At 41.0% G+C, this 9,086-nt stretch overlaps 1 protein-coding gene across 1 annotated transcript in view; it reads right to left on the bottom strand.

Annotated features, from left to right (window-relative positions):
* Positions 1-502: 502 nt before the first annotated feature.
* Positions 503-9,086, bottom strand: part of mrtfba (myocardin related transcription factor Ba) — a 31,943-nt gene continuing 23,359 nt past the window's right edge. The window contains exons 10-16 of the mRNA XM_063003154.1: positions 8,757-8,916; positions 6,060-6,815; positions 4,926-5,045; positions 2,932-3,099; positions 2,696-2,830; positions 2,551-2,611; positions 503-1,373 (exon numbers count right to left, since the gene is read on the bottom strand). Of these exons, the coding sequence (XP_062859224.1) occupies positions 880-1,373; positions 2,551-2,611; positions 2,696-2,830; positions 2,932-3,099; positions 4,926-5,045; positions 6,060-6,815; positions 8,757-8,916 (1,894 nt within the window). The 3' untranslated portion in view covers positions 503-879. The remainder of the gene's footprint in view (positions 1,374-2,550; positions 2,612-2,695; positions 2,831-2,931; positions 3,100-4,925; positions 5,046-6,059; positions 6,816-8,756; positions 8,917-9,086) is intronic.

Below are 9,086 nucleotides of genomic sequence, written 5' to 3'. Positions count from 1 at the left end.
AGGATACATTTAACAAATAAAAATAGATCATCTAAATAAAGGTAAAATACCAATAAACTAATGAAGTCGGGTTAATTTGAGGTGTTAAACTTGTAAAGATAATATTGTAAAAGAAACTACATTAGGGTGGATTTTTTCTTGAATGGTAGCTAAAACTACCTTTTTTGATTAATAAAATTTAAAGATCTGCTCACTGATGAGTTTATGGGGAAAAGTAAGAAATTCTGGTGTCCTTGCACCAATATTGTGCAAACAAAGCTAACATTTGACTACCTAATCGGGAGCCAGGATGTCCTGAATAGAACGTCCGACAATGTTTCCTGACCCTAAAACGATATGTTCCTTATAAGCAGAAAATACATTTGCAGACAGAACCTTTCCATTTTAAAGGTCATGATTTGAACTAAATAATTGGCCACTTTGCTATTTCAAGATCAAAAGAGTGCACAGAACTGAGTTAATGGCACACAACCATAAAGAGAGGTACATCGAATTTGTGCTATTAAATAGAATTTCCTCTTCTAAATGGCACAGAAAACAGAACACAGCCTGCATTGCATTTATAAGCAACCTATTTAAGGTTCTTTGTTCTGATAGCACCATACTAGGCCATAAACCTGATGATGAATAACAGCTCCAGCTAGGTACAGCAAAAAAAAAAAAGCACTCACGTCTTCTTTTGAGTGATAATGTGATGTTGGAATGGGAAAAATAAAGGCTGCATCTTTCCTGTGCAGTCTTCAGACAAGACAGTCTGAAAACTATGCGATCCCATATCTACACTTCACCAGGATCAAACCAGTCCATTCACACTCCCAGAAACCCATTAACTGTGTGAGCAGTAACACACACAGTAAAAAACGAGTGTGTACAGTGCTCTCAGTCCCAGTGCAGCTGCAGGTCATGTGTGTCGAGGAAATCCGTGGCCATGCCTAGCGGGTTGAGGGGACCGATAGGCCCTGGTATGGTCAGGTCCAGCCACTCCATGGTTTCCAGGGGTGTGTCCTGCAGGCTAAAGGAGGACGAGGAAGAGGAAGCCACAGGTGGCTCGTTGAAGCCCAGATCAGACGTGTCCATGGGGGAGTGAGGCTGGTCCAGCAGCTGGTTGTGAAGCTCTTGCAAAAGCCTTAGAGTCCTCTGCTCAGGCTCAGCCTCGTTCACCAGTGTACCTTCTAGTAGAGCCTCCAGCTGGTTGTCTGTGGCCAGTGAGGCCAGACTGGGCATGGGCTCCACCATCAGTGCAGGTGGGGGTGCCATCTGCACCTGGGCAGGTGGCCGAGAGAGGGCTGTGTTGACAGGTAAAGTGGTAATGCTAGCAGTGACTGGCATCATCTTGGGCACAGCAGGCTCTGGTTGAGTGAATGGAGTAATCTCTGCAGGGGCAAATGAGATTTAAAAAAAAGGACAAATACACTGATGACTAATAAACACTTTAACAGTAAATCTCACTACTCAATATCATGAAAAAGCAGAACAGGGTTAGATTTTTTGTAGCCCAAAGTTACTATGGGTTAGATATTGTAGTTTACATGAATACACTAATATGTATTGGTAAAAGAGCAAACCATTTAGAAAGGACCAAAATCAGTGCTCGGCTTGAGCGGTGTGGTAAAACGTCATGCAAACATGAGACAAATCTGCATTTGTGGAATAACAAATTCAGATTCTCTCTGAAAGCTCCACATCTCCTGTTTCACTTTTAAAGTTGTGTTATAGCTCGAGGTTCTGAGAAATTGTAAGAATCAGCTTTTGAGAAAGTCTAAAACGCTTATCATTAAATAAATAATGTAACTATGTATTCAAAGAACAACATAGAAACACCAAACGTTCTCTCCACTAATTAAGAAGCATAGGGAAACAATAAAGCAGGTAAAGTGCAGGTTTTATTGTATTTTTGATTGATTTCTGCCTGTTTTTAATTGTATTTCAGTGTTTTTATATTATATTTGTGTTATTTTCAGTCTATAAGTGTCAACAACAACCCCATTATTTAACATTAGCCTTAAATATATGCAGTTCTAAGGGACCATGGAACGCATTAACAGGTTTTCCAAACATCCTTATGGGAAAAAATACCTTAAAACTCAACACCACTCTCAGAACCAATTAACGTTGAGTTTTAAGGTACCACTGTATTTATACACTGGTAACCAAGTGAAAAAACTTTCAAGAGCCTACTAAATTGTGGGTTATTTAAACCTGTTGGTTCAAGTGTTTTGTTAGAGGTACACAAAAAAGGTAATGACATAGTACTTTGTACTCAAGTACTTTGAACTGACAGGATGTTTGGCTTTTGTAAAATATTTTTCTGTTCTTTTATGTTATGGAAAATAAAAGTTTCAATTCCAGATTGGGAATTGTCTGCCGCTTACACAACCCCTGATCTGATCAAGGAGAGCCAGATCATCACCCCCCCCCCCCCCCCCCCCAACATGTGTCCAATTTGCAGACGCTTCTTATAACCTGCCAGTTTTGGGTTCCCACACAGATCAGATACTTAGAAATTATTAAATTGATTACGTGTTTTAACGTGACACAAAAAGGCCTCACCTCCACTTTCAATAAGAATATCAAACAGATCGTCCATCTGCTGACTGGACGTTGATGGAACCTGAAACACAATTAAATCAAGCGTCAGTGTCAGTAACAGCAACAGATGGACACTAAAGCATGTAAAGAAGGTATGAAAGAAGACCTGTGTAGTGGCAGAAGCCTGCAGAATGCGGGCCTGTTTAACAGCATCCTCGTATGGCGGTGGCTCTCGGCTCTTGGGTGCATGATTATATGGAGAAGACTGCAGAATAAAGGCTGGTGGGACCTGGGTGGGAGACTTAGACAAAAACCAGAATTTTAGGCACAATGCATGAGAAAACGACAGAAAAAAGACAGCAAAGCCAGGGCATGTCACGTTCGAAAAGCTATTTCTTTTACCTTGTTCAGAGGGCCGTTGGTGAGTGAGGATGCGATGGGTGCGGTCTGTGTACAAAGCTTGTCCTCTGGGGAACTGCCCACAAAACAGTGAGGAATTTCAAGGCCTCCCTGCTTTTCACTGGCACCGTACTGAAACCCAGCCCCAGCAGTGCTACTCATAGACATAGTCTGCAAAAAAACAGTCAGTTATCATATATTACAAATACAAAGAGAATATCTTAAAAAGTTACAGACAGGGTTTTTGTAATTTAGGTACTCATCTGTCCCTTAATTGACATGCCTAAAACCGAAATCAAATATCTTTCATCTTTAAGATGAGCCAGTTTAACAGCAACATTAAAGGGTTCTCTATAAAGCTGGCTCATCTTAAAGATGAAAGATATTTGATTTCAGTTTTAGGCATGTCAATCAAGGGACAGATGAGTCCCTAAATTACATGAATGAAATGCACAAATTGGAACTGCACAAAGTGGAACTGCACAACATGGAACCGGCAAAATGTTTAAAGTATTAAGGGCCATCAGCATTCATTTTCTCTATATTATTTTTCAGTCTAACCAGTTTTCTACACTAATTTTTCCAGGTTTACACCAGGTTCCTATCAAAGTTTACCAGGATTAACTGGGTGCTAGAAAACATATGCAAACAAACAAACTCTAATGCAAGAATTTTACAAAGTACAACTGTCAAACTACTTGTTTCATTTCATTACAATTTAAGCATGATGTATTGAATTTTTATATATTTTGCATGGGTTGTTACTAAAAGCATCACTGGCCTGTTACTAAAAGCATCACTGGCCTGTTATTTCTTCAAGCTCCAGTTACACACACAGCTGAGAAACAGACTCATGCCAAGAGCAGGGCTTAACTTGCTCTCTGTGCTCCAGCACCAGCACTCTCCTCCTGATATTACTCGGGTAATCCTAGCTCAGTAGCCGAGGCCAAGATGAGCCAGCTACACCAGACACCAAGCACTATGTGGAACAGAAGCATCATCAGCTGTCTATCTACTGTAGCCAGACCAGGACAGTGATCCTGAAACCACCAGGTGCCTTATTGTCTTGATTGCTTTTTTGACACTAAGCCACTTGCATTTACAACCTTACTTTCCATTTGGTTAATCAATACTGACACTTACTTAATAGAGGTGTTCAAAGCATTCAAAAATATTCAAAAATAAGATGTTTTACTCCTTGGGGTGATTCCAATCAGCCCCTTTCCATACTCAAAACACAAGTTAATACTGGGATGCCTTAAGTAATGACATACATTGTCTTCATGCCAACCAGTGGCAGATTACTAAAGAGTGCTCTTACATACAAAGAAACACACTATGTTAATAGTATTCCAACACTATATGTATCTGCATCAGACAGACAATGGGAGATACTGCTGCAGCAGCAAAAAGGTAAGTCCCCCTCACACCTTCCTAAATCCACTACCTGGCTGGTGGCACCGCTGACACTCAACATTTACATTTTAGGCACTTAACAGGAACCTTTATCCAAAATGACTTACAGTACTCTGACAGTATACAGTCTGAGCAAATGAGGGTTAAGGCCCTTGCTCAAGGGCCCAACAGCAGCAACCTGGCAGTGGTGGGGCTTGAACCAGCTACCTTCTGATTACTAGTCCTGTTCTTTAACTGCTAGGCTAAACTGCCCTTTGGTTCTTCGGTCTCTTCAAATATGTGCATGAAAGTTTTAACTATGCACCTAAAATCATGTGATTATGATAATATGTGATATGTCAGCATCAGACATTACAAAAAATAGGATTAAAAAGTTGAATTCAGTTTAATGATAAAAGCCTATGACTGTGTGTACAAACATAGAGCAGCAATGTGTGTTCTTAAATTGTACTGTGCAATTTTATCCATTTGTTCCCAAAATTAATTTAAACTTTAAAAAGCCAGTTACACCGATTTAGAATCAAGATGAAGAGTTTACATTATACATATGTATTCATATATTTGTATACATATAAACACACCTGCACTATATGGTTGTGATTGATGAGTTGTGATGAGGAGTTTTCTGCTTTGGCAGGCTGCAGCTGAGGGGTCGGGATTAATCCTTGGCCTTGAGGAGAGACAGCTGCCTGAAAGACTGGCTGTCAAACAGAAATCAGATATAAGTAACACACAGAGAGAGAGAGAGAGAGAGAGAGAGAGAGAGAAAAAACCTCTGAACAATCCCTAGCCAGGTATCCTTTTCAGAACAGCATTCTGTTTCATGATGGGAAGGTCAGCGTGTTAACAATATGGACAACAAGCCAGGTCAAAGTAAAAACAAAACAAAATAACACATACAAATACAGAAGTCGAGTGTCCTCTGAATCAGCATAAGTGACACAGCTACTGTCATGTCAAGACAAGGGTTGACTGTTCAAAGTTAACCGACTGCAGTGCTTCATGAACTGCATGTTTATAATGAAACTTAGGGATCAAGGGGGTCAAGCATTTGTCCAAATGTTTGTGCGGAAAGTATTAGCCGCATAGCTCTTTTTAGTCCAAATGTTTTACTCATACCGTTGGAAAGTTATTCTGCAACTCCGAGTGGCTACTGAACTCTCTTTGAACTTCCTAACCACTCGTCTCACAGCACATCTTGTACGCACACACGTTCAAAAACTTAGTTTCATAAACCTTCCACTCACAGATTATTAAACCAATTGCATTTCCTCACTTGAGTTTTCTCCTTGTTTGTTTAATTTATGTGTTTTAGCATTCAGGTGGCACAGAAGTCCAGCGCAGCCCTGAGGTTCTCAGGAGAATGTTCAAAGCCGTTTTTGAGGAAGGGAAGTTCTGATTTGCATTTCTTCCCTGTGGCAGTGGATTCGCAATTGTGAATTTCTACATGACAAGATTACTAGACTAGATAAGATAAACTAGAAACTTCTGCTTTGTTTGTAGCGTTAGCAACATTTCACAGGAAGACGACATGCGTTACATTTTAATATATGTTTAAGTATGTTTCCCAACACTGGACAGAGCTAACTAGAAACTGTAAACACAAACACTCACAACAGTGACACAACAGTGTTATAAAACACAGATGGTTTTTCGTTCATACGTAAGACAACTAATAAATATGGACACAGAAGCACATTTGGAATTCAGACTACCTGTAGTTTGACGTTAGTATTGGTAAATTGGATGGTAGTGGCATTATTGGGCAAGGACACGGGCAGGAAGATCTGCGTGCCAGCGTGCTGTGCGGTGAGGAGGGTCTGTTGCTGCCTGATGACCTGCGGCATGCCCTGGTTACTGAATATGAACTGTGCCAGAGGGGCGGCAGTCACTGAAGCAGTAGGGCTCTTCAGTAAAGAAGTGCTATTTGACGTCACTTTGCAGTTGGGCGTGACCATGCTCTCAGTCTTTACAGTTGACAGCAGGGTAGATTGACTGGTGCTGCTGGGATTTTCCACAGTCAGAGAACTATGTGCACTCCTCTTCTCTACCTGCAGCTGCATCTTTAGCTTCTCTACCAGCCGTTGCTCTTGCTCCAGCTTTTTCAGTAGCTCTGCAATTTGACGCTCTTTTTCGTGCAACCTTCTGTCTTGCTCTTCTGGACCGGTCATCAGCTGAACAAAGCTAAGTCCTCGGACTTCTGACTGACTGTCCATGGTGGTCTCATCTCGGATTTGGACCTCTGAGGGCTTAGGGGAGACAGGCGGTGTTGAGCTCTGGGTGTCTGAGGGCTGTTGCATCGGGGAAATGGATGAGGTTGTGCTGGATACCTCCATAGGTCCACTACAGGTCTGTGAGTTCGGGATGAAAGTCGAGTTCTCGTGGTAAGGCTTCAGCCGCTCAATCAAATCTGTTTTGGTTCCAGACACAGGAAGCCCACGCAGCTTCAGCTCCATTTTTAGCTCAGCCACCTAAAAGTGGAAACAAGAGCCTGATTAAAAAATAACCTGGTAAACAATGTTATTTAATTTATTTAAGAAGAGTAACAATGTGCTGATGTTTGTTTATTTGGATTTTTAACATTATGTTTTACACCCTTCAGTTACATCCATGACAGGAACGGTAGTTACTGGTTACACAAGATTCATCATTTCACAAAGTTATATCGAACACAGTCCTGGACAATTTTGTACCTCCAATTCACCTCACCTGCATGTCTTTGGACTGTGGGAGGAAACTGGAGCTCCTGGAGTAAACCCACGCAGACACGTTGAAAACATTGAAACTACACACAGAAAGGTCCCGGACCACCCCACCTGGGGATCGAACCCAAGACCTTCTTGCTGTGAGGCAAAAGTGCCGCCGTAACGTGCTGATTACGGCGGCACTTTCGCCCCACCTTAATTTGACCATTTGGTTGTGTGCAAAAGGTGCAAGTGCAAAAGTGCAAGTGCAAAAGATTGGGCTGTCAAGGTGGGTGTGATATTGGTAATACCTTCACAACTGCCAGTGTGGTTGTTGCCAGTCATTATTCCACTATCACTAATCTAACTGTGTAAACAAAAACAACCAAATGGGGCAAAATACGACCACAGTAACATGGAAAACTGTGCAAACTATGGTATGAGGACACACTTCCTAATTCTTGACTTCAGGTGTTTCAGTGATACCCAACAATCAATTGCTTTACTGCAAAAGTTTAAGAAAGGCCAGCATGAATAGACTCCTATTCGGGAAATAATTTGCAGACAGCCCTGACCTCAACCCCACTGAATAACTTGGGGATAAATTGCAATGTTGAAAAATCCAGGGAACGAAAAAACTTTTGCTTTGTTTGTAGTGTTAGCTACATTTCACAGAAAGATGACACAGGCTACATTTTAGTAGAGTAATCTTTAGATTACTACATTTTACAGTACTTTGACCAACACCGGGCAGAGCAAACTAGAACCTAAACACAACAGTGACACAGCAGTGTTATAAAACACAGATGGTACTGATTAAAATGGGCCTAGAAGCACTCTTGGAAACTAGACTACTTGTGATCTGACCTTAGTTTTGGTAAATTGAATGGTAGTGACAGGGACATGGCCAGGTCAGCCCCAACTGATGTCAACCCCACTGAATAACTCTGGGATCAATCGGAAAGATTGCAAGCCATGATCTTTATTGGCCAACATCAGTGCCTGATGGGGCGAAAGCCACATAAATACCATCAAATTTACCAATACTAATGTTAGACCACAGGTAGTCTAGTTTCCAAATGTGCTTCTAGGCCCATTTTAATCAGTACCTTCTGTGTGTTATAACACTGCTGTGTCACTGTTGTGAGTGTTTGTGTTTACAGTTTCTAGTTTGCTCTGCCCAGTGTTCGGTAAGATACTTTAAAATGTAGTAATCTAAAGATTACTCTACTAAAATGTAGCTTGTGTCGTCTTTCTGTGAAATGTAGCTAACACTACAAACAAACATCATCATACTTAGCAAAGATAAAACCTGAACACAAACAGGCTGATATAAATGCACAATTGTAAATTAGTTATAACAACATAAAATAAAATGAATCTTGCTTAAAAAAATCTGTTAAATCTTGGAGTTCATGATCTAAAAATGTATACAATTAATGTGGAATGGTAAGGGTTGATTTTGAGTTTACAACAATGCAGCCTGAAAACACAAATTTGGAAAACAATTACAAACGGTGGCTGCTAAGATACAAAGTTAATTTTTCTATGGTTCCACAGTCACTATTAATAATGCTTTCATTTCTTCATAGTTTATCACAAAAGCTACCTCTCCTGTAAGATTGGCCTCTTTTGCACTCATGTTTATAGTACCTGAGGCTTTAACATAATAATGGACTGCATTATTTAGACAACACCAGACAGCACCAAGCACACTGAGCTGATCACCTTCATCTCTTCCAGGTTGGCAGGCAGGGTGCCCGCTTTGCGGTTGGACAGGGTATTGTTAGGGCGCAAGGAAGCAGCTGTAGGCAGAGACAACACAATGGAAGCAGGACGACTCTGGGTGCTGTTGATGGCGACTGTAGTATTGCTGTTCTGTCCTGTTCTGATGGGTGGGTAAGGGGAGGGGCAGGAGAGGAAAATATGTTAACAACATGGCGGAAATAATTTCCTTTAGACTCTTCATTCACAATAAACACACCTGGTTGTGAACAATGCACGTCAAGCAGGCTTAAGTAAAACAGGCCGGGTTAAATAAATCTGGCACATTTTCGG

This window comes from Trichomycterus rosablanca, chromosome 10 (assembly GCF_030014385.1).
Source record: "Trichomycterus rosablanca isolate fTriRos1 chromosome 10, fTriRos1.hap1, whole genome shotgun sequence".
Lineage (NCBI taxonomy): Eukaryota > Metazoa > Chordata > Actinopteri > Siluriformes > Trichomycteridae > Trichomycterus > Trichomycterus rosablanca.
This window is presented reverse-complemented; position numbering and strand designations above follow the sequence as displayed.